This window comes from Corvus brachyrhynchos, unplaced genomic scaffold, assembly GCF_000691975.1.
Source record: "Corvus brachyrhynchos isolate BGI_N302 unplaced genomic scaffold, ASM69197v1 scaffold115, whole genome shotgun sequence".
Taxonomy (NCBI): domain Eukaryota; kingdom Metazoa; phylum Chordata; class Aves; order Passeriformes; family Corvidae; genus Corvus; species Corvus brachyrhynchos.
In genome coordinates this window covers 8,789,743-8,815,448 of record NW_008239553.1, presented here as the reverse complement: position 1 = coordinate 8,815,448, position 25,706 = coordinate 8,789,743, and the positions used below count along the sequence as shown (strand labels likewise).

Below are 25,706 nucleotides of genomic sequence, written 5' to 3'. Positions count from 1 at the left end.
TACAGGGGCCAGTGGCTCCTCAAGAGCAAGGCCACAGTCCCCACTACTTCTGTTCCAGTCTCCACTAGTTCAACGCTAGTTGTGTGAACACCTATCCCCACTAGCTGTGATCTGGCCCACACATTTGTGCATTAGCCAGCTTGTGGAGGGAGATAAATGGTGTTACAACCCTATTAAATTTCCACCAGAAGCAGGACCTGTCTTTGCTGTCCATTTTTCAGGGATTAGAATTCTATGCGGTAGCTGCTGAATGTAAACGTGTTGTGCTTCCTGCTGGCTACGTGGAGGTTATGAGGGAGGACATACATCAAGTACTGAGGCAAAACTCAGCCTGGACACTGCCTGGGGCCAGTGAACTCGCCACCATCACGGCTTTGGCTGGTGAGACAAGCCACGACGTTACCCAGGTTAATGCACAGGGGTCCTTTCAAGTTTAGATCTAACAGAGTCTGGGCCCATTTACACACAGAACCAAATGGTTTGGCAGTCTCAAAAGCCCACGGTGGGACTCCAGTGTCGCATGAACTCTGCCCTTTTTAGAGCATAGTTATATGGGACCTTAGGTGTGGGTAGAGACAAGAGCAGCACCATGCAGATAGGAGAAGGCTGTCTCCCATTGACTGGATAGGTGCCAGTGCTGGCAGGCACACAGAGATTGGATGTTGGATACTCCTACTTGCAAGGGGACTCCAGAGCTGAAAACCACATGATAGGAAAGCATTTGACTCAGCTGGTACTTAAATAAGGGATGCCAAATCCTTGTTCCCTTTTGTAGGAGTTGTGTTCCATTGTTCTCCCTAATTACTGCTCTCTGGAAATACATACCACAGGATGAAATCACCATTGAACTCTGTGAGGAAGGATAAAAGCTTCCCTTAGAGCAATCACTTTATACCTTTCCCAGTTTTGGGCCCATAAACCTTTTGCAGTGAGTGGGGGTGCAAACATCTACAAACTTCATCTTGTTAGCAGTGGGCTTAAAGGGTTTGTGAAAGGTGGTCGAGAAGAGCTACTTTCCACAAATGTCTTAAAAGTACTTGCAAGGGCTCACTGAGCAGAGGCTGAAAGCTGCTGCTTGACTGCTCTAAGATCACCCAGAGGCCTGTTCACTGTAGAAGGGTTGGGTTGGGCTACGTTATGCTGGGCCAGGTTAGGTTAGAGAGAGCTCCTTACTGTTACAGGCACAGAAAGGGATCACAAAATAGGGTTTTCAGTATGTGTCTAAGCAACTGATTGTCCTTCACTTGTCCTCCCTCTGGCAGCATAAGCAAGAGCATACAAACTAACACCATATTCACTCCCAGACTGTTCTGCAATGGAAAGCAGTTATTTTCCAGGTTCTGCCCTCACAGAAGAGACTTTGCAGATTTCTATGGGGCTAAACATCACATGGGAACAATGCCACTGCATCGCTTGGCTGATGTCTCCCTGAATGTTATGTGTTTAGGCCAGCTCTGCACAGACTGCACGGATGGCACTCAGCACACAGGCTGGCCCTGGCCCAGGGACCTGAAAGCAGAGACGCTTGCAAACCCCTCTCTGCTGAGCTGGTGTTCCCAATGGCCTGCTGTCTAACCTCCCCCTGCTCCCCAGGAGTATGTAGGTCACTGTTCACATTGTTTTCCTCTGAGCCTCGACTGCTCCTGTTTTACCACTTTGTTTGCAATTAGCCTGTACTCTTGTAATTGACCTAAATAAGCCTGTTTGTTTCATTTTCCTCCATCCTATGCCTCATGTTTCCAGAGAGCTGTAATTAATAAGAACAATGCAGCATGAATATCTTCTACAAGCCCAAAGCAGGCAGTGCCCTGGCTGGAGTTAGTCTTGCTCTTGGTGCTCTGTAGCAAGATGACAATGTAAACCAGAACTCATGCAGCTTTGGATTTTGCCCTGAGAAAAACATGGCATGACAGATCTTACAGCTTGACTGTGCTGTATGGCCTCCACAGATGCCTTTTATTATTACTACTGTTAGCAAAATTAAAGAACTAGAGAAAAACTGTGAGCAAGCAAATATGAAAGTCCCTCTGATGGCAAGTGATGTCAAAGCGTTATATCACAAGCCATGAAACCCACCCATTTGTATCAGTTCTTGCAGCTGCTCGCTTTGTCTCCCACAATCACACTTAGCACGGTGATGATGTTCTAAATTTCCTCTCATGTCACAACCCTGTCCTCCCCATGAGGTCTGAAGTGTGAAGGGTGGAAAATCAAATGCAACAGAGCATTCAAATTACCCCACTAAATCTCTCATGCTGTTGGGCAATACTCAGCTGGACGGGTTTCAGGCACTGCTTTTTGCCTCAATTTCCCCATCTGTTCTCATGAACTCCTGCTTGGAGGGAAACATCTCATGAATGTATCATTTACTTGCACTATTTTTCACCTTTCACATCCTTAAAAGACAAAAGTAAATATCAAAACAAAACCTTGCAAGAGAGCTTTTTCCAAAACTTCCTGTTGTGTTCCAGACCCTCCCACAGAGATGTTCTGCTGCTTCCCACTGGGGTGTCCATCTCTGTGTCCCCCTCCTGCAGGCAGGGCTGTGTTGGGGTCCATATGTCAGGTTGGCACAGAGGTCAGTAACGAGGCCCACAGGGGTTCTTACAGAGCCTGTAAATAGGGGCTTAGCACTGTGGCATCCCTGAACACCAAGCTCCATCCTCTCACCTCAGAGATGCTGGAGGAAGGCACAGGGAATGAAATGCAAACTACATGTCATGCTGTTTGGAAACCAAGTACCAGAAATGCTGGCACGGCATCTATTTGTAATTTTCCTGACCCACTGCTGGTATCCTGCCCAGCCCTACCTAGGAGTATGCAGTCAATGTCCAGTCCCTTTGCTTGTGCTTGGTTCTCTAGAAATGACTCTGAGAGGACTTTGGTAGGTGTTAACAGGCAAAGCACAACTCGGTCCCAGGGGAGACTGGGACAGCAGCAGCAAGCAGGGAGACAACTTGGAGATAAGCACAACAAGAGCTGCAAGCAGGGAGATGACATGGAGATAAGCACAAGAGCTGTGGCACTTGGTTGTGGAACTGGGGTTTTCCAATAAGCCTAAATTTTGTACCGCTCGAATGTAATTTCCTTGGGAAGTAGGGCAACAAATTACCATAAACCCCTTTTTAAATCCCTTCTGTTTAACCTCTGGCTCCTTGACACAGACTTTGAGATCCAGGTTTTCCTCTTCCTCTGTAACATACTTTGGCTTGCAAAATTCACCACACAGAACAAAATCCGACCTTTCCACTCCCCATGGCAACCATAATTCAGTTAAACAAGACAAACCTTGGACAGCAGTTGGTCCTTGGACAGGACGTGGTACACTAAATACGATACCAGCAGGAGGAGAGTGGAACACAAAACTCATGAAACAATCCTGTTAAAAGAGAATTGGCAAGAGGGTGCCCTTCAGGACAAGGACACACATACACACACACTCTCTCCTTTCTTCAGTCCAGCACACTTTACATAGACGACAACAAATAAGCAGGACTGGGATTAATGGCAACATTTGCATGCTTGTAAGTCTATCTGAAGAGCACTCAAGCGCACATTTAATGTGTATGGATGGATGCATTTGTTCCCATTGCTAACGTGCAAATACAGGTCTGACTAGGGATGCTTTCCTTAAGCAGTGCAAATGCGGGCAGAAAACCATGTCAAATACAAGAAAACACAGCCCATTAGTCATCTGGCAGGACGACTGACTGAGAGGGGAGTATAAAAGTATAGCCAGATCACACTCTCACGGTGGTGAAAAACAGAAAACACAGTGACTAATTACCAAAGTCACAGCAAACCCAAATATTATTCTCAGAAAGACTAGAATTAGGAAGGCTAGAAGGCTGGTAGCAACAGCCTAGAAATGCTGCCCAGGAAGAGGCACTATCTCCATCCCTTGAGGTTTTTAAGTCCTGGATGGAGAAAGACCTGACCAGCCTGGTTTAATCTCATGACTGCTCCTGCCCTGGGCAGGGGGCTGGACTACAAACCTCCAGAGGGCCTTTCCTATGTGAATTTTCCTATGATCCTGTGAGTGCCTATGATCTGGCATACAGAGGAGGCAACTACTGACATTGCCATGACAACAAACTGGGTTTCTGCTGGTGTTGCAGCTTCCTGAAAAGAGAAGAGTGCACGCTTCCTTGAGAGAAATGCTTCCAAAACCCCCAAGATTTATAGCACTAGATTCATTCGAGCTTTGCTTTCAATCTAATGAAAGAATTAATAGGTTATCAGCTTGTTGCACAGTTCATTTCTGCCTCTGTTTCAATTTTTTTTTTTAAGGCAGTGAAGAGAAAATTACATGCAGTCTTGCAAAAAGAAGATAATTACATCCTCCCCCTTGGGGAGACAACCAAAATGTCTTCAGCAAACACTCCCAGTGCCAGTGGGAGGCAGCCAGTCAGCAGCCAGGGCCAGCTTCATGTGGCTCAGCACAACCAGCCCCGTGCTGTAAAGCATATTCCTGCACCGTTTGCCCTGTGGTCTTCCTAAATAAAAGCACACGAAGCGAAACGCATCCCATGTTTTGCTCAAATACTGCAAATGAAATCTCAGCTGCAGTAACTGGGAATTGGGCAGACTCGAGGCAGTGGTGCTGCTGTGGCCAGTCACACACCCGGGGTGGTGGCAGGGCTGTCTGACCCATGGGGGACACACTGTGCTGGCCTGCCCAAAGCCCCTGCAGGCTCCAGAGACAGCAGGCTGAGGATGGGGATGTGGGACTGCCCCAGCTTCTGCCCTGGCAGTGCCGATGGGGGAGCCTGGAGACACGAGAGCACCGTGGCCTGAGGCGGCGCAGCTGCAGCAGCAGCTCTGTGTCCAGCCACACAAGGGCTCTGCTCTCTGCCACGTCCGCCTCGCACCCGAGTGCCAGCAGCACAGAGCACCTTCAGAGGCACAGGGCTGCTTGGTTTCCTGCACACTTCCCACTTCCACTGTCTGCCTCTCAGCCAGAGCCAGGGATCCAGCCCCCTGGGACCCACCTTCAGCCAGGAATAACTTCTGACTTGAGGCAATTTTAGTAGGTCACCAATGCCGCTGGCTTTTTCCTTTGGCAGTTATGCTTTTCTTCCTCACCCTATGAAAATCAAGTTTTCTTTCAAACATGAATGTGCCCCTTGTAAGCTGATCTGCAATATAATTATTTTCTCCCTTGCTCAGCAAACTTTGTGAAACTGGACATTTTCCCCATCAAAGCCAGACAATGAGGCCTTGTCTACACTGGAGCACAGTAGTAACAATTCCCACTGTGGCTGCCATCAGTTCAGCTCGCCTGGTGGGAGCCGTTTATTAAAATTTCTTCCTGAAGACTAAGCCTTCCAGCTCAAGTTGATTGCCCCACATGTCAGAGCCACAAAACATATGTGGGTTGAGACTTTTTTGCCATGGACATTACATTCAAAAGCTGAGGAAGCCAATTCAAAGCTTTGCAAAAGCAGTCACAAGCTGCAAGTCTGATTGAGCCATTTTTTAAAACCAAGTAGCCATTTTAATCTGGAAGTGCAGACACTGCTTGAGGAGCAGGAGTTAATCATTGTTATTGCAAAAGGTTTGCCAGCACCTCCTTTTTCTGTCGTGCTTTTATATCCAGACACCTTAACAGAAGTTAAAACATGATCACCTCAGATCTACACCATTAAAAAAGGTATCAAAATAACCAGAGCAGGAAAATTGTACTGCTGTGTTATCCATCTCATATGTGGAAACCTTCACATGTGTTTGAAGTTTGCTGAAGCTTGGCCCATCTGAAGTGATCCAGCCCCATAACCCATCTCCCCGTCAGAGAGACCACACCACCACCTCCCACACACCCCAAACCCAGCCAGCCCTGGCCAAGCCAGCAGCTGCCCCCACCCTGAATCCAAGGGGCACGTGCTGTGGGACTCCCACAGGCCCCCATCCCAGTGTGCTGCTCCCACACAGGGCTGCCCACACACCCATGTAGCTGTGACTGCCCATTGATACCCCCATCACATCCACATCTTACACAGGGGGAACCTTGTCCAGGCCCTGCTGCCTTTCCAAGGCTGAGCATACAATTGTAGCTCCAGCCAGGCCCCAAAGGGACACCAAAGGTTGATCAAATCATGTTTTACTCCAGCTACATAACATTTTATAGTAACATCCAGGTCCAGCACATCTCTGAAATAAGGCACAGCATTAGCTCACAGCTTTTCAAAGCTCAGTGCTGCCCATGCCTCAGGCTTAGGCAGGGACAGACAAGGCTGTCTAACCAAGAGCTGTGGCCCCATGGGGGCCAAGGGCTCATGGCTGAGGACAGCACAACTTCACTCGTGCCAAGCAACAAGCAGCTCTTGCAGGAAGAGGCACCTTTAGCTGCTGTTTACACAAACAGCTCCAGCCTTCATTGGATACCAAAAGAAACCAGACACCTTGTCTTGACCACTGAGGTTTTTCCTTCAGGAGAAAAGAAATTCAGCAAGGAATTCCAGGATCCCTTCAAAAATTTTACTGCTGTTTTAGGACATCTGAGGCTAGAACATGTTTTGTGAATAAAACACACAGCTGGCAAGCCCTCAGCCATGCAGAGGGCAGGGTGAGCCAGAGGGAAGCAGAAGAGAGCAGAGAGGGATTGGCATGACACTGCTGCTCTTCAGAAGAGAAAACCCAGCATGTGCTTAGCAGTTGCCTTGGCGCCAGAAGGCGAGTGCAGCCACAGGCCTGGGTTTGAGGTGCTGGTGTGTGTGTGTGTGTGTGTCCTGGCAGGCCAGGGTGCAGTGCAGGAAGCAGCAGGGTCTAAGCCCCTTTTCCTTACACAGAGGATGGGGCTCAGAGGTCCAGGCCGGAGCAGGCAGAAGGACTGGTGGAAGAAGGGGAGAAAGATGAGCCCCTGCCTCTCAGGCCAAGAGCAGCTTGTGCAGCTCCTGCAAGAGGGTCTGGCACACAGGGCACTGTGAAGGCAGCAAGGGATGGCTGGTGCAAGAGCTGGCAGCAGCTTCCCCCACTGCTTCTGCCAAACTACTCAGTCAGCTCCAGCACAGACCCACCCTCCTCCTCTCGCTGCTGCAGGAAATCCTGGCCAGGCACTGAAACGGAGGCTACAGCGGCACGTGCTGCTGCAACAGCCTTCAGAGGACAGTGCTGTGCTGTCCTAAAAACACCTGTAAAGCTCTTACTGTCCTGCTAATGGGCTTCTTGTTAAACAGAACAGTCAAGTAGCTACAAATCAAACAAGTCTTGATCATATTTTCACACTGCAGAAGGTCCAGGGGAAGGGTGGGGGTCATCAGTCATCCCATCCCTATGGGCTGAAAACACACTGTGCTATTCCATAAACCAGCGAGCTTGTGTCATGCATTCATCCTCACTTACGTTTTTTTATGTAAATTGGGTCCAGCACAATTTAAAAAACAAACTCTGGCCTCTTTTTTTAAGATGATTGGTATTTACACTGGGGTTATTTTACAGTTTTTGTCTAATAACAATCACAGGTCACTGGATTCCGAAGTCCAGAGATCCAAAGTCCGTTTTCCAGGACCAGTGGCACCTCAGGGGCATAAAGAGTTTTATATCCTTACAGTGCTCAGTAGCCTCAGCTGCAAACTGGAGCCCACTGCTCATGTAAGCTCTGCAGACCCAGGCAAGCCTACAGACCTTGCCCAGCAGCTTTGTGCCCTATAGCTCCGTGCACTGGAGAAGCCAGGGAAGAGCTGTACACCCACAGGTTTTGCTGCTTTGCTGGGGGCAGCCACAGCCCTGCCCCAGCACGGCCGGGGTTTGACCAGAGGGACAGACCGGGAAAAGCTGGGCAGGCTGTTTCATACAGCTGTTGTCTAAGGAGTTAATCGGTGCTGAAAGCCACTAAAAATGGCACACAGCTTATGTCTGCAGATCTTTTTTTAGCTGCTATTTAATTGCCTGCTTTCAGCCCACGAGGCACAGCACGCTGCAGCACTTGCCAGGGGCACCGCTCTGCGCCGCTCGGGGGAACTACAGGGAGCCCTGCGCACGCCAGGGACGGGAAAGGAAGTCAAAGGCAGCAGGAAAGCCTGTCTCCTCCTCCTCGGAGCTGGTCCCAGCAGGCTGGCAGAGAGACCGAGCCCTGCTCTTGCAGCCCTCCCGCTCACACCCACATAGCTGTGACTGCCCATTGATACACCCCCATCACATCCACATCTTACACAGGCAGGGATCTGATCCACCCAGCAGCTACTCCCATGCTGAGCTGAGGAGTGAGGAACGCAGAGACAGATGGGTGAAATGTTGCCTTCGGGTTCAAATCCCTCCACTCTGATTTCCAGCATTTGCTTTTCACTAGAGAGCCAGGTGCAACAGCTGTAACCTCGAGGAACCACAGTCCTGTATGCTGACAGCCCTGCAAAAAACAGGGAACCCTCACAAGAGCAAGATGAACCAGGTAAGTGACCACCATTACAGCAAGGACAGGTCTTCGAGGTTCCTTTGTGTCACAGGAACTCTGCTGGCAGCAAGGGGCTGCTAGAGAGCAGCCCCACCAAAACAGGGGACAGCAGGGACATTCCCAAACACACCAACACAGGCCCGACAGCCCAGGCTGCTGGGCTGGATGCATAATTGGATTAGACAGACAACCATAGGTCCCAAAGACCTCACTGGCACCAGGATATGCTCATGCTGTCGAGTGTGTGGGAGGATGTGTGGCTGGAAGCCTGGGGCAAAGGGCTTCCCAGCTGCTTCAAACACTGCACGGGAGGTTTGTCCTGGCAGCCTGCGAGGCCCAGGTGGCTGGTCAGGAGGACACACAGAGGCTTTCCTCTTCATCAGAAAAGACTCAAGCAAGTGGAGACTAAATCCTTCTAGGGGTACAATTCTGTTGACAGAATGAAAAGCTCTCACCTGTCACCTCCAACTCCCAAGAGACACAAGATGGACAACTGAAGTGCGAGCTGAGGCAACACAAAATCCAAATGAACAGGAACAGCCAAGTACACAGTGGTGTAATGATGCCTTCCTGGTCTGTAGCAGCAGTTAAAAGGGCAAAAAGATGAGGCACTGAGCTTAAGTGACAACAAAAGGCATTACAATTCCTCCACTACCACGACCCCAAATGACAGTTATTAATTGAGATTCCATTCATTGCTAATTATGCACAAACTGCTCCTGCACATTTTTGGATTGCATTTATGGACTCAAATCTGACTTTAGCATCAGTTATTGCGCAGGCTCCCTGTAACTTCACTGTCTGTTAACAGAGTTTATTTGTTGCACCATCTGCATCTCCAAGAACACGACAAATATGTTGGAAAACACAGATCCCCAGCACAGATTCTTGGCCTCTATTGGAAAGTTCTCTCCATTGCAAGCCTGACTGGATATACTTTATGCTTGTATTCCTTTCTATTCCAAGAAGTAACTTTAACCTTTAAAATAGGGAGTAATAGGATGAGGCCTTGCTGAAGGGTTTCATGAGAAATTTGAAAAAATACGTTCATTCTTTCCTGTGAGGTCTGATGTTCCTCTTTAAATAAAAATAAATTCTGTGACATCTCTTCTCCAGTCAATTGCTAACCCTCATGTGCAGTGTTTCTCTTCATTGTATTTTCTTGTATTTTCTCTTCTCAGGTCTGTAAAACTAACTTCTCATTTGTAGACATTTACTACATAACAAAGAAAAAAATACCACCCACCCCCCCTCCAAAAAAGCAACCAACAACAAAAACCCACAAAAAAAAAAAAAAAAACACCAAAACCAAGAACAACAAAAAAAGAACCCCACCAAAACCAAACCAAAAAACCACTAAACCAAACTAACCTGAAACTCAAAACCAACAACGAAACAAACAAAACAAAACAAACCAAAACAAAAAAACCCAACAACAAACCCCAAATGAACCCCCACACACTTGCAAGTGTGTTATCTTCCATTTACTGCCTATGGAAGCAACAGCCAGCTACTCGCTACAAGCATTTTATCTATTTCTTTTTAAAAAGCCTCTCTCCTCTGACACTTCACTTGAAGACAGATGTGCAAACCTCTTCCATTAGGACAGCCCTCGCGTTCAACTTCTCTAAAGGAAACCCATACAAAGGATAAACCCAGGCTTGGGGTTGGGGTAAGGAATCTGGAGAATGCTTTTCTGTGGGCTTAATCTCTCAGCTCTCGGGTTAGTTTTCTTTTTATGCCATGATCAAATGTTAACCCCCTTGGCTTCCTACTCAGGATGCATCTCATCAAAAATAAAGTCCCTTTGGTACCTTTTCCGCACTTAGCAAGTCAAAATCCCCTCTTACAAGCGATGCCATTTCCTGCATACTGCTAAGACTGAAGGGAGAAGTCTCCGAGCTGTCTGATCACCAAAACCCAGATGTTTGCGCTGCCAAAACTTCTGCCTCACAGCATTTGTGTGTCACTTGCTCAGGTCCAGTGCCACCTGTCACCAACAGCACACCACCACATCATTTCTGCTCCCTCTCTCAACCCTGGAACAAACTTTCAAAGCCAGTTTCTAGTTGACCTTGATTGGTTTATTTTAGTTTTACACTTTGTCCCTCACATACAGGTAAGAGTCTTGTACTGTTAGATTTCTACAAAAATATCAATTTTTCAAAAGCAAAAAAGAGGGAAAGATATATTTTAATATATAAAAGGAAAAAAGCTAAATCTGACATTTCATTATATTCTTAAAAACATTCCAGTCTATTTACAGATGTGTAAAAAAACAAAGAAAATCTCCAGGTCTCTTGGTCTAGCGAGAGCGTGCGCCTTGCAGGGGTTTCCTTGGTTCTCTTGTTTCCAAAATCTTCTCATTAGGTGACATATTCTATGATTATTGCCTCAAATGACAGTATATATCATTTTCAAAAAGTTTGGGAGCTTAAGGGAAGAGCAAAGAGTCAGCATTTAAATCCAGAGCAAAATACTGTGCTGCAGACACACGACAGTGAAACGAGCAAAACCCAAGAGCATTTCAAACATGCTTTGCCGGCTGGTAGAACCCATCAAAGATCTTCTTTGGAACCGCAACAAATGCCACCTTTTACAGCCAGGCTGGGGGCTGTTCTTAGTTAATTTACTAATAACATTTAGGGACCAAAAGGTTTTGCTGTCATCTTGACACAGTACATTTTTTACTGCAGTAAAATTTTTTTTACTGCCCAGTGCCAAAACCGTAAATTCACATCCAGAAATTTTACACTATCAGATAATGAACGGAACATCCTCGAAAGTACAGCATTTATTTTAGATCATGTGCGATCGGTTATCATGTTACAGCCTTCTCTGTCCCACAGAGAGTACACAATTCTGTGTGCTAATTAAAATTGGCTGTTTGGAACCATAAAAGGGTGAGGTGCAGAAACAAGGGTCAGTGATTAGGAATTTAAAAGTTATCACAGCACATGTCTTGTTGCTGTTTCTCACACAGGAGGAATGAAATCTATTGGCAAAACAAACTGCCACAAGTTAAAAAAATAAGCAACTTCAGCCTATTGGAAATGCTCAGAACCAGATTCCCAGGTAAATACATTTAAGTCTGATGTAGTGCTAGTAAAATAATTTAGTTACTCCAGATTTCGACTAGTTTAAAATAAGGTCAAAATTCCTTAACAAGGAATATGTCTAAGTACTTACTGGGATTGTAAATCTCCTTTCCTAAGGCAGTCAGTGACAACTGTAACATCCTGCAGGACTCTCGTAATGACCTAAACTCTCTTTTCCACATCATTAATGCGAGACTTGTATGAAATATTAAAATAGTAAATATGCAAAAGGCAATAGAGAGTTGTATGTAACTACTTTAAAACACACTGCTTAGAATGGCCAGGTGAAAAATCTTTTTTACGTAGTCTCTGGAGTAACTTTACACACACTGAGCTTGAAGGGCTTCTCTCCTCTGTGGCATAATATAAATAACAAAAAGATGAGGAAACACCCAAGGTACTTATATTCCCTGATAGATCTAACCTAGACATGGATCCAGAAGATGCAGCATACTGAACAGGGTGTATGGTTGTACAAACACTGCTCCCTAACTGTGGAAGAACATCACTCACAGCACCTGCACAACCTCAGTGCTGGAAGGATGGAATTCCTCTATTACTGCATCACTGAAGATGGGTAATTTAGAGGGCAGGGGGTGATCCCAGCTGCTGTGCTAGAACAGTTAAGACAAGGAATTACATTCCTAAACATAAAACAGAATGCACCATCAAATTCTGTATAATTTTCATGGCAACATTTTTTACCTTTTCAGAGCAGTTAAGAAGCCCCCCAAGCGCACCGTAACTTATATTTACAAACTTGATAGGAAAAGATTGTGTATACACTCATTAGCAAATCATCTCTCCGAGGCTGAAAACTTCATTTGTCAAGAAAACTATGAAAACAGAAATTGTGTACAAAAATATAAATATCTTTACAGTCTGCAGGCCCCTCACATCCAACAGCTGAACAGTGAAGAGCATCTACAGGTTATTGAGTAAGCAGTGGCAGAGAAGAATAAAAATACATCTTGTGATTCAATACTGCCCTATTTCCCTGGTAATGAGCATTTTTGCTGACTTTTTGCTATACACAGCTTGTGCAAATGCAGTGAGAAACCTCTGAGTACCTTTCCTGAATTTATAAAGAAATGAAAGGTTTGGAAAGCTATATACATATTTTCATATTTACATTCACATGTACACCTCGCTCACTTATGCCAGGCTACAAGACTCCTGAAAGCATTCTGCGTTTTCACAAAGCAGTACTTGGTATTAACATTCCCAGCCACCACACACATCTTGAAGAATGACAGAAGGAAAGAAAATAGGACCTGGGAAAACACTCGAGCTACTTCAGCGATGTATTTAAAGATGCAGCAATAGGGTGCCCACATTTTCTTTCAACTCTCTGCAAGTTTTCCTTACAGATGTCCTAAGCATCAAAGGGGGAAATATTCATGTGGGGGCAGGAGGTCAAAGTGAGGACAGTATTATTAAAGTTAACATACTTCCAATTACATTGGGCAATATATTTTTCTTCCCCAAGCAGTGGAAGTTAGAAATGTTTATTAAAATTTTTCTGTGCATAAGCTCTTAAAAAGTGTCTGCTAGAGAACTATCGAGCACCAAAGAAAAAGCCTTTTCAATTCAGCCCCCTCCAGTCTCAAATTTCCCTTCTGCTGCTCTAGGTATCAACCTTGAGAGTAACTACAACCTGGTTTCTGCACATTTCTCATATTCCACAAATATTAAAACAAGCAAATGTGAACAATGCCATTTCTGCATAGATAATTTGCCTGGTGCAAAAACAAACAATCCTTTTTTTTTCCCCAACATGATAGCTGCCTCCCTACTGGGGAGAGAACAAGTCTCTTTCAACAGCCTCAGTTTCTCAGTCCCTTGACAAACAAACTACTTCTGTGAAAACCCAATCCTGGAAGGATACCATCTGCCCAGCAATGGTTATAGATCATCTTTTTTGTCTTGAGAAGGGGAAGGAGAACACCCAGAATACAACAGTGAGGTAAAAATATATCAACATGCTTAAAGTTTCACAACACTTATTTGTCAGTTTGGGGCCTGCCCTTCAGAAGAACACAGTGCTGATGCCGTACAGAAAACAAGTGTTGCAGACAATGGAGGCTGCTGAACAATGACACTGGCTCACACTGCTCTAGACCTCTGTTGGTCCCAGTAGCATTCAACTTTGCAACCACAGGTGCTAATGCGGGCATCACTTTGTTATCTTGTCCTTCTTGAAGAGTTGCAGGTGATGAATTTTTTACCCCACTAGGTGCCACTTTTGCAACTACAGGTGCCAGTAAGGGCATCACCTTATTACTCTGCCCTTCCGAGTCCACTGGCAGACTTGCCACTTTTAAACCAAGTGGTGCCAGCTTGGGCATGGGCCTCCATGATGTGTCAGCATTACTGGCTTCGGGATTAGTCTTCATCTGCAAAACTGGTGGAGTCACATTAGCAGCATCTGACAAGGCTGTTACTGTTTTGCCATTCCCACCACTGGTTATGGACAGATTGGAAAGTGGTTTCTTCACTTCAGTACCTATCACTATCTTTAAGACATCTGCCTCAGATGAAGGCTCCCCAGAGTTCTTGTCCCCATCATTAAGGTCATCATCTTCCAGGTGCAACAGGAGAGGGCTTAAAGAGCCACCACCTTCTGGAACTTCAGAAAGGTCCTTAAAACTGCCTCCCAAATGGCCAAACTGGAAGGATGACCCATCTGCAGAGGAGAGATCACTGGCTGTTCCCCGACGAGCCTCTGCATCTTTACGAGAGAAATCTGAGCTGAGGGCACTGGGCAGCTCTGGCATGGCTGAAGCATCATCATTCAGCTGCTGGTTGAGGAAGGCGATTTCATTGAGCAGCGAAGTGAGGGTTTCATCCATGTCATCACTCTCCTCAATGCTGCTCAGTATCTCACTTGTATCCAGGTCTGCTTCCTCCATTGCTGATGCTACTTTCCTCAATTCCATTTCTATCCTTGAATCTTTGATCTGGAGCTTGCGGAATGACAATTCTTTGCATTTTAATCTTTCCCCTCCGGAATCACCATCTTTCCTCCTGGCTTGGCTTCCTACAAACTCACCAATGCAGAGCTGTTTGCTGAAGGACTCTGAAGGTTCCTTTTTACATGGTACGTTCCAGAGCTGTGGAAGGCCATCTTTATGTTCAAAGAAAACTTTTGTTGGACCTGCGGTATTTCTTCCATCTGTGCCACTGTCTCCCAGACATGGGTTGGCTTTTTCTTCTGAAAGGACACTGTCACTCTTCATAGGTTCAAGGGGTACTACAGCCAAGGATTGCTCAGAAGCTGGAGTACTTGCAGCTGCTGTTACATTAGAATTTTTGTTTCGGTTTGGGTTTAGATTCATGCTTGCTTCAGCAGCCAGCGATGTCACATTAACAATCTTTGGCATCATGAATGAATCTTCGCTTTCTGCAAAAGCACACAAAGCAGCATCCATCAGGACACATGTTAACTGCAAGCTAATTCCTAACTAAGCATAATTTGCTCACCTTCAGGTCTTCCTCAAGTAAACTGCAATTTAAACTAATTACATAACTCTTGTCAAGTGAAGCTTTAACACACCAATAGTTTAACTTTCAACTTGTGGAACAAGAGCAAGCTCCAGTGCAACTAACTGCAATGCTTACAGTTCTGATGGTGATGCACAAGGCAAACAGAATGAGAATTTTCCCTCTTACTGTTTTTCATCCTTTCTTTTTATGATCGCATCTTGCAGTACTGGTTTTGTGCACTACAGAGGCATTCCAGGGACTAAATGATTTTCTGCCTCCAAGCTGTTGCCTGTTAACAGCACTTAGATTTTTCCCAGCCCCAAATCTGAAGTGAACTTTCCTTTTTCATTATGACCAAATGACTACAAGGACGCAGGAAGTGAGCAGCTTGCTTTTAGCACAACAGATGGCAAGCAGAACCCTGCTGGCAGGAACCACCCCACACCTAGATCCAATGTACAGCACGGGGTTCTGAAAAACAGCCCTCCCACGGGCAGCAGAGCTGGCAGGGTATGGGACAGGGTTGTGCCACAATAAGAGCCTGGATGTTACAGGCAAAGATTTTCAGCAGTCCCATCACCACTCTGCACTGAAGCTTCCCCAGTAGGATGCATTACAACACAAACAACCCAGTATCCACTTATTCTGTCTTTCCTGAGGGCAAGGACGCTCAGTGGGATGAAGGAAAGTTAAAAAGCTCTAATCCATAATCTCTTAGAGGCCCCTCTACACTGTTCAAAACATTTAATAGTGATTCTCTTTGAACAGCCAGATAATAACACCTACCATTACTTCCTAGTGAGAAAACAGTTTACCTTCAGCTTCGCAAGGATAACGTTCCCTGCATGCAAGCACAAAGATCCATGAAAAATAAAGAGCTTACCTGAATGGGGTGCCATAGCTGATACCACTGTTGAGGGCGCTGGACTTCCAGCAACAGTTGACAGTGTAATAGGAACAGTAGAGTTAGTAAGGATTCCTTTTACTTGGACAGGAACTGTTGATCCTGGCAGCTGAATCATCACTGAAGTAATACCTTATCCAAGAAAACCGGAAGAGGGGATGAAGTGGAAACCAAAGCCTTTCAGATACTCAGATACAGTACTTTCAGGTACTTCAGATACTCCTGGAACACAGGAGCTGTGCACTTCAAGGCAAGACTTTACATTATAGTAACGTCTTAAAGTAGAAGAAACAGAAATGCAGACTGGTTGTGTGATTAGGAATTATTCCCTATGTTTCCCTCATTTCTGAATAGCAAAAATTTAACATGTTTTACTTAACCTGTTGATAAACTAAGTTTGAGTTAATGACATCAAATCTCTCTTATCAAAGTTCTACCTCAGTCAAGTTGTAAAAAATCTGAAATATTAAAGCAAAAATTCAATAACACGTTACTTCATAAATTGCTCTACACATCTAGGAACAGCATTATACTGATTTTCTTTAACATCATCTCACATGATCCTACCTGGCTGTGTTGTCATGGCAGTACCGACCCCTCGAGGCTTTAATTCAGCCTGCAACAGCGTGGAAGGAACAGCTGCCACCTGCCCTGGGACCAGGGGGCTCTTCAGCGTAAGCACCTGCCCCTGTGGAGTCATCACCACGCTTGCAGCAGTGAGTGTGAGAGAGGCTGAGGAGTCCTCTGCAAGAAAAGAAATGTGTAAAACACTCATTTATTCTGGCACAGCACCCTGATGGCAAACAGCACCCTGCAATCCAGCATTAGGTACAGCTCTGGAAGGAGTCATTCTTTCATTCCTTCCTACATTTATGATGTGAAGATCTCCACAAATGTTGAACACTTCTCTACAAGTCCTCAGCTACAAAAAACTCTCCAGTGTCTGACAACTCTGCCATTTAACTTAAGAGCAAGCCTCCACCATACTGAGAGCTAGCTTTTTGAGGAGGGAGGTTTTAAAAACTGAGTCTGTTCTAGCAACTCCAGCATTCTGGGGGTTGAACTTCAGGTTTTGAGTCAGCAGAAAAAGAACCACCTCGACTCTTAGAAATTACTGCTGGATTGCAGTGAAACTCCTTTAGATCAAAGGACAACTTAGTAAGTATTTTTTTCCCATCATTCTGAAACTGAAGTCATGTTCACCTGAAGACCTCAGCCATGCTGGTCTCATCCTTACTGAAAGCAAGTGGTTTCCACACCTATCATATGGACATTTCCCGGTCCTATGCACAATTCTGTTTCAGGAGTGAGGCTGCCTGCACAAGCCAGCTGGCATTTTGCGCTCCCACAGGGTGCTGCTTCAATGGCTGTCTCCCCTTGATGCAGAACATGCAGCACTTTTGGCCCACCTGTGGCCCGGACTCCTCTCCTTGCAAGGATCAATGGCTTGCCCCTTCTGTTTGTCATCGCTATTGGGGTTGGCTCTCTGGTGGAAGCAGAGGATCCTTGCTGGGTGCTTGCAGTTGAGGGTGCAGCTGGTTTCTGTGGCTCAGGTTCTTTCTTCTTTTTTTGTGCTTCTATTGCTTTTTGTTTAGCATAAATATACTCCAGCTTCTTCAGGACAACCTCCTCTGTCTTTCCTACAGAAAAATTATCAGAGAGTCAGCCTACCTTCAAACTCTCTTCCCAAAACTAAAATGCTGAAGGCAGAACTAATAACCTGTTAAGCTGACATTATTTAATTACTATAAAACAGATAACCATCATCCCCACCAAGTAAATAGCATACTTAGTATCAGAGGGAAGCAACTACCTATTTATTCCAATTTTTCTTTTCTTTCAAAAACCTCCACACATTTTAGAATTTATCTGCCACTTTGATAAGCAGAAATCATCCAGCACAAGCACAGGCTCTTGCTGAACAAGTTCTAGTTGAAACACTCACAGCTGTGAAAAAATCCTCCCACCTCTCCTAATGATAAGCATACAACTACTGGGCAAAATGTTACCTTTACCTGGCATGACATTTCTTGGACTCAGGGATCCTGTTACTCAAATGACATTTGAATGCAAACTCACATACAGTTTACCACTGCCATGAAAATTCTAACCTTGGACAAACACACAGATTTTATAAATAATCTGGTTTCTGCATATGCACACAGTTTAATATGACCAAAGTTCAAGTAACTACACTAGCTTGTTTTCTGCCTAGTGTTTACGTTTTAACATCATGGTATATCTTTAATTAAGTCTATATTTAACTAATTGTCTTGAGAGAGGACTTTTTCCTCATCAAATCTGAAGTCTTCACTAGGAATGCAAAAGATCAGATAACTACTTTGTGAAGTTATTTACTTTCATTATCTGCTCAAAAGGCCTCTCATATATTTCTGAATTACTAGACTTCACTAAAAGACTTTTTACTTTTTATAAATAAAATACCTCATAAATGCATGAACCAATTCACATAAATACAAAAGATTTAAGTATCTTTCATTTCTACTTTACAGGTATTCTCCTGTTTATATTCCCAGACTGTAAGACGACTGGAAGAGTATTTTGTTCACACGTTTTGGCGCTGGTTGAAAACGTGTCACAGCCTTCCTACACTTCCAAATGAGACAGAACGACACAGTAAGTACAACATGAAATGTCTGGATGAGCAGCAGCTTAGAATCTACTGCAGTTTTGTTCTGTGTACAAAGCTGATGCCTTCTAGCCACTAGGAGCACTGGTTCTTGGGAAAGCAGCACAAGGAGTCATTTGCAAAGCTATGCAAGGAGTCGGGAGTTTTCAGTACCGACCAAAGACAGCTGTGTGCGACTGTGAAGGGCAGAGCAGAAAGGGCATTTCAGGAAGTGACCAATGACAGAATGAAGTGACACCATCACCCCACCGTTCCAAAGGAACCCAAGCCTGTGGCTCACAGCACAGAGAGCATTCTACACGTCCTTTAGGCACAGAAAACAAAAGCCATTTTATCAAACTTTGTTTGGCACCATGAGTCTGAACTTCATGCGAACCAATGACGCACCTGGATCCACCAATTACTCCACCCATTCTCACTCCTAAAAGCTTTTTCTTTCATTATTACAGAGGGTTTGCATCCAAAACCAGTCTCACCTGAAAGCGTGGATACTTTTCGAATCAGACCGTCTCGTTTGCGTGTCAGCAATGTCTTCTGTCCAAGAAACTTATCTGCCTGATCTGTCAGTCCTTGGATTTCTTCAAAGGCCTAGAACAGTATCAGGGAACTGATTTATAAACCAGTGACACACAGAATAAAAATTTTCCTTCCCAGAAACGTGTACAAGGTTTATTTACAAATATTTGTAATCTTGAGAAAATAGGATTGAGAGAAAGCATGTGAAGTACCATGAATGCCAGCTTTCCCTAAATGCCAGTTGAAGACTGATAAACATCTTGTTTGTCCTTCCTCCAAAGGTCAGCAATTTTTAAGAAAAATCCCAAAATTTATCTCCTAGTTTCTAGGTACAGCTGTTAAGCATAATTATCTGTCTACATATGTCTACCATTCATGTTTGGTTTCCTGTCCTTTACATCTTTACAAATAAGCTTTTAATGTCAGTAAAATGTCTAATGGAATGCTATCTTCTCAAGCATTAAAAAAGTAAGCCTTCAATGGATTTAAAAATTTCCTGATGTACACAGTCAACCCCTAAAGAATTAAGACATAACCTTCCATGATTCACAAAGAATACACAGGGAGGGCTAATCCAAAAATATGTGTGCATGTCATCAAGACTAAGCTTTTAGGAATACAGATTCTTTCAGGTATTGTTCTCTTCTAGAGAGTCTTGCAGAGATGACAAAAGTTCCCTCTTCACTGGAACTCGCTTGAAAAGATCATACTAGCATAATTACTCTGTCCAGATTAAATGATTCTCCTCCTCACTTAAGCTCCAAAATACCTACCTGCTTGAGAATGTAGCATTTGGAGACCTTAGGAAGGTTCTGCAGCCCCAAAGCTTTCTTCAGCTTGTCAAAGAGACCTCTCATTTCATTACGTCGCCGACGTTCATTTGCCGTGTGTGTCTGGCGGTAGTGAGCAAAGGCTTCTGCCTGGGACTTCAGCTTTCTTTTCCAGGTCTGATGCTTTTGCTGGAGAAGTAACCGGATTGACCAGTTTAAGTAAAGAAGGCAATGCAATGGCAGACAATGTTCAAATGCACGTGAGATTTACAGCCTTTCTACAGACACCTGAAGATTCCATGTCATGCTATCCTGCTACTATGTCTCCCCTGAAAGTTCAGAATCAGAAGCATAAGCAGTAAGAAATGAAATACTGACCAAAGAAGTGACCAACACAATCACATCAACCCTAACGGAAAAGATCGTGAGTCCCTTCTGTTCATAAGGTTTTCTTCTTGCAACACAAGGCTACATAGATAAACCACAGGATTACAACAAAATCACACGTTTGAGCCAAGTATTTTTTGTTTTTTGCTTGTCAAGAAGGTCTACTAATGAATGAAATAATTACACCAACACAAGAGACTTGAATCTTTCCTGGAGTTAAACTAGTTTGATTTCCATTTTCTTTCATAGGTTTGTATGGGTTGGTGCCAAGAGACATTTTAAGTCAGAATGTGGAAGATGGCATTGACAATTATCACCCCAGACATCCAGCAACAAACAGAATGTGGCCAAGAGCCTCTGGTTTTGAGTTTGCTTAAGTTTCTAAAAAGACTGCCAGACAATAAGCAAAATTACTGATCTCTACAGATTTAAAAGTTTGTTATGTCATCATTACTCTTCCAGGTTTTGTACAACTATGCTATTTATTTAATGGGGAAGAATTAACGCCGTTTTTTAGATATTTTTAGGCCTGCCTCAAACCCCAGAGCATCAGTGGAAAGACTCCTCAGATTTAGTGATACTATTTCGGAGCTTGATGGCCTTAGGAGGAATCTGAAGACTTGTCTCCTGAAATCTGGCTCCTGAGAGCCATTTTGCCCTCACAGGCAGACATGAGCACAGTACAGCTGCATCTGCTCCTATGTCAGCAGTGGGTTCCTGCCAAAGGAGGGCCTTGCAATGTAAATTCCAGGGCAGAGAAGAGGATACATGGAGAAGGTGAGGCAGACAGAGAATCCTGGAACCCATCCCTGTCTCAGGCAAAGGCATACATCCCAGTCTGCTCTAATAGGTAAGACTTACACCAGGTTCCCACCACACTCAAAGCCCCACCCCACCACAGCAGGAAGCTCTAGAGCTGACGTCAAGTATATCACAGTCAGTTATGGACAGAGAAGCTGGCTTCAAAGACACCGGAAATACAGCACAAGATTCTGAAGGACTGCAGTGAGTTTTGGTTTGAAAAGATTCTGTGGTATCTTTAACTTGCCTAAACACATATTTAAACTTCTGTTTTCAGAAACCCTTCATCCAGTGCTGTGCCTCTATAATCTTACATACTGTCTTCAACACATAAAAATATTTCTTATTATTTTAAGTGTGCTATAAAAATTATTCATGCGAAGAACACAAACCCTAAGCAAACGGAGTCATAAATGAAAGGCAGATCTTCCTCCCATAAAGCTGAATCTGAAACGACTGACGCCAGCACCAGCCCTTTTGCTTTAAGGAGATTTGGACTGAGCACCTCCCCTCCCAGCACATTTAGTTTCTTGCATTTAATCACAAGTATCTGCAAGGCAGATAAATCACATTAAGAGCTGCATGTGAGATGAAAGTTTATCTTTAAAATGGAGATGTGATACTAAAAGGAAAGAGGAGAGCAAACATATACCTTTGAATGTTTTTCTGATAATGTTTCATCCGAAGAATTAGGAGGATGGTATCTGGAAGAAAGGTAAAAAGTTTTTCCCAATGCTACTCATCTCATACACTCTATCCTCATTAACTACATTCCAGCAGTCTAGAATTGCTCATTTTTATGCCTTGAAATTAACTTTTCTGGTATAACGGCATAAAAGCAGGATACTGTTGAGTTCTCTCAAGAAAGTGAACTCTTTTCTCCAATGCCATCATCCTGGAAATAAGTGAGCTGCGCTGAAAGTTGTGAAATTATCTCAGTGCAAAAGAAACTATTTCACTCTATGCTGAAGAGAATAAATTCAGCTTGTGACTGTGAGCTGCATAAAGTATCTTCTTTAATTACGTTTTGGTTCTGTTTTTAATAAACACTGATTTAATATAGACAGCAGAGTAATCTCTCCCCCACCAAGAACCACCAGTCAAAATCTTCACATTTATTACTATCCTAATATACAATAACAGCAGCTTCCTCATATCTCAGGAGCTGCAAGAAAACAAAGAAAGCACACATTTGAAAATTATTTTTTACAAAACACGACATCTGTTTTTCTCTCTCTCTGAAAGATCTTCAAAACTTAAAGCAAAGTCAACACCTAAGGATAAAAGTTGAGCTGTATCTTTAAAGGGGAAAAAAAAAAAAAAAAACAACTACCTGGTAGATAGCAGCTTTTTCAAAGTTTCTAAAAAAAATTCTACAAACAAAAAGAACTATAGATGCAACATTCCCCATTCTTTTGTTTGATGCAACTGAGAAACAGCCATGACTATCATTACATTCCTCAAGTAAGCCATGTTTTTATTTTGCCTTTGTCATTATAAATGCAAGGGCAGCAACAGTAACATAAACAAACCAACCAAAAAAATTAAGCCAAGCTATCCAACCATGGCAGACTATATGTCAATAAGAAAATACTTTCTTTGCTGGGGCAATGGTCCCAAAGACAAATCTTTCATTTACAGGGTCAGGGATTAACCTAATGACTTTTCCTGCCCAGAAGTCCACCAGCAAGAATAAACAAAGCTTGCAAAATCATATTGAAAACAAAGACAACCCTGCTAATTTTCAGTTTGCAGGAAGGGAGGCCATTCACTCATTAAGTTTACATTGCAAGATCCATCTCCATAAACAAAGTAATTAGAGGGGGGGGGGAAAAAAAGGCTAAGACGCCTTGAAACTACTCTTAGTTCTGCCAGCACCATTCTCACAGACACTGGGAAGCACCAGTGCTGAGGAAGGCCTGACAGAAGCCTTGCTTTATGTTGCCATCACATTACACCCGTTGTTTAATGGGATCACTCGACGCCAGCCCAGCAGTAGGATACACAACTGTATGCAGTGCTCTCCAGGGGTGCTTACTTCTGGTCGGAGGGTTCGATATTAGCAGCTGTGGCCTTCAGACGGGCAATGTTAATCTTCTCTGAAAGCTCCTCCACGGTCTCAATGTCCACCTGCTCGTCATCCTCTCTGTATTCACACGCATCCTGGAACAGGTTTTGTTTTGTTTTTTTAAAATGAGTATCTACTCAGCAATAGCGCTCAGGCCAAAACAGTTTCACTTTAGTCTCAAAGGAGATTACATCATAACATTTAGAACCACCAAGGAATCAACATCTCCAGCTACACTGGCCAATAAACAGTGCTTAGCAGGGGCTTACTTTAACTGTCGCCTCCAGGAATTCCTCCCACTAGCAACTCTGTGAAATGCATTTTGGTAAGGGCAGAACCCATCTCTGTTGTTTATGCTTTTATTATGGGTGAGAGAAAAGCTTTCAGAGAGTTTTCCTGCCTTTATCTCCAAGTAAGATTAAACTGCCTTTACAACCTACTACCGTAGACTCTTTCTAATTAATTTTTTTTTACAAAATTTGAAACAGTTATCACCTTAGTAATGGTCTCTCATACCTGAGACAGGGTAAGTCAGAACATCATAGAGTCAGGCTTCTTTGGATCATACAGTAAACCGCTTACATGATGAAGAGTAAGATTTTGGCTCTTTCCAAAATGCTACCAAATCATTATTTTAAGTATTTATTATATTCTGAAGAGTATGTTTTCTCCATGCTTGCCTGAGCAAGAAAACTTGCTATTTTGCAAAGAGAGAGATAAAGAACAACTGCAGTTCTGTAGCAACAACAAGAGTTAAATATCAATCTTGTGACCATCTGTAGTTCCAGGTGATACCCCCCTCTCCCAAGAACACATGCCTATTCAACCAATTGTTTTGTATTATAGTTTTTAGTGAAGTTTTTTTTATTATAATCTTTGGTCTGATTACAGAATGAAGAACTCTTACTCCTTAAGCAAGAAAATGTAATTACACTTCCACTCTCTACTCTATTTCACCCAGTTCCCTGAACTATCCCGACTAAACTGTTTCAAAACTATTCAAATAAAGATAATATTTAAATCACAGAACTACTGAACAGATTATGTTGAAAATACTGCATGTACAAGAGGTAGTCGCAACACTGATCTATTCCTTTATACAAAGAGCACTTCAGATTCCTGCCTGCTCTCCTAGGTCATTCATAAACCCACCTTGATGCTGAAAGCCTCCTGATACTTTCTCTAGCTTTTCCACTTTATACAGTTTCTGTGACCCTTACATGCAAGGGATGCATACTGGTTTTGTTCAGTGGGCAGGACCACCCTGTCTAAACTACATTTGGACACCATTACATTGATGATGGGAACGTGGTCAGGCAGGGTAGTTCAAAAAAGATGCTACAACCCAGAGAGTAAGAGGAAAAACACCCCAGGAAATTCGCTTACCATAGAAACACTGTCTTAAAGCTTTTCAGTGCTGGTAAGTTATATTGGGCTAATCAAAGGGCTGATAGCAATTATCAAGCTAGAACTGCTCTAGAACTAAAACTTTCTACATGCTATCATATTACAAAAATGGTATTCAAAACCCAGTATGTGGCATCCTTTTCATGAAAGATGGACCAAAAAAAACAGACGTAAAAAACTCTGCAGCCCACCAAGAACTTCACATCTTTTAAGTTTACACATTCTGAATGTGGACATAGGAAAAACAAAAGTAATTCATTTTTTCATTCTTACATCTAGCAACAAAGGGAAAAATGCTTCTGGTTGGTAATCTTTCCTCTTTACCCTTGAATTCCTATCAAGACAAAAAATATCACAATCATGATCACCAGAAGTAAGTCCACTTAAGTTCTGACATTAAGAACAGCTATTCCTATATAAGTAGTGCCAACCTGCCATAGGCTGAACCTTATCCACAGCCCAGCATGATTCTTGAAGATGCTTTTGGAAGCCCTACCTTTCTAGCATCAGTCAATCCATACTACTTTCAGTCCTTCCAAACTACTTCTTGTAGTTACATAAATTCTAAATGCCTTTGAGTAGGAGTAAAACACCATATGGAATGAAGGCATAAAGAGGAGCAATACCACCCTAACAACAGAGTTCTAAAGTTGTTATGGAAATGACAGCACTTTTCCCTCTCTGCATTTCAATGTCTGGTTCTAAGCCCTCTCCTCTGATTTTTCTCCCTGTTCCTGGCAGCCTAAACCCCTATTGCTGATACCTAAAGAGCAAATTGCCTGATGGTAGAGGATCCTCACAGACAGTGCTGAGGAAGGAGGTTTGATGACAGTGGATGTCATTACACATTACCCAAGTAAACGTAATTTCTGGAGCTGCTTTCTATGCTACAGTGTCTGCAGGTTTCACACATGGTCTGAACTAAAAGCTGAGAACATGCAAGAGATTGTTAGAACTTGTACTGACCACAAAATATATTACTTGCACTTTTTATTAAACTTACCGTTTTATAATAATTGGTAACAGTCCTTTTAATTTCAGTGTTTGGCTCACAAAAAGAATGACTGAAAAACACTTTTAAACAACACTTACAACACAGTGCCTTGCCAGACATAGAAGCTGTGTTTAGACTAGTAAGCTGAACTGTGGGACTCTTATCTGTAGCATTACAATACCAGAACCCCTGGCATGGTTTTGGCTTAAGCCAACAAGGACTCGTGAACAATTAGA

At 43.6% G+C, this 25,706-nt stretch overlaps 1 protein-coding gene and 1 long non-coding RNA gene across 10 annotated transcripts in view; one reads left to right on the top strand and one right to left on the bottom strand.

Annotated features, from left to right (window-relative positions):
- Positions 1-18,997, top strand: part of LOC108448528 — a 25,705-nt gene extending 6,708 nt beyond the window's left edge. Inside the window, exons 4-5 of one of the 2 annotated variants that reach the window (XR_001864424.1) lie at positions 8,288-8,386; positions 18,391-18,997. This is a non-coding gene — a long non-coding RNA (uncharacterized LOC108448528). Of the gene's footprint in view, positions 1-4,290; positions 4,526-8,287; positions 8,387-18,390 lie in introns of those variants that run through there. The other variant, XR_001864426.1, reaches the window with a different exon arrangement.
- The window catches only part of MGA (MGA, MAX dimerization protein), a 58,358-nt gene continuing 43,103 nt past the window's right edge, over positions 10,452-25,706 (bottom strand). For 7 of the 8 annotated variants that reach the window (XM_017741825.1, XM_017741826.1, XM_017741824.1 and 4 more), the window contains 8 exons: positions 23,040-23,164; positions 21,654-21,705; positions 19,817-20,002; positions 19,004-19,115; positions 17,287-17,517; positions 16,445-16,621; positions 15,857-16,009; positions 10,452-14,890 (listed from right to left, as the gene is read on the bottom strand). In XM_017741825.1, the coding sequence (XP_017597314.1) occupies positions 13,491-14,890; positions 15,857-16,009; positions 16,445-16,621; positions 17,287-17,517; positions 19,004-19,115; positions 19,817-20,002; positions 21,654-21,705; positions 23,040-23,164 (2,436 nt within the window). In that variant the 3' untranslated portion in view covers positions 10,452-13,490. The remainder of the gene's footprint in view (positions 14,891-15,856; positions 16,010-16,444; positions 16,622-17,286; positions 17,518-19,003; positions 19,116-19,816; positions 20,003-21,653; positions 21,706-23,039; positions 23,165-25,706) is intronic. The other variant, XM_017741828.1, reaches the window with a different exon arrangement.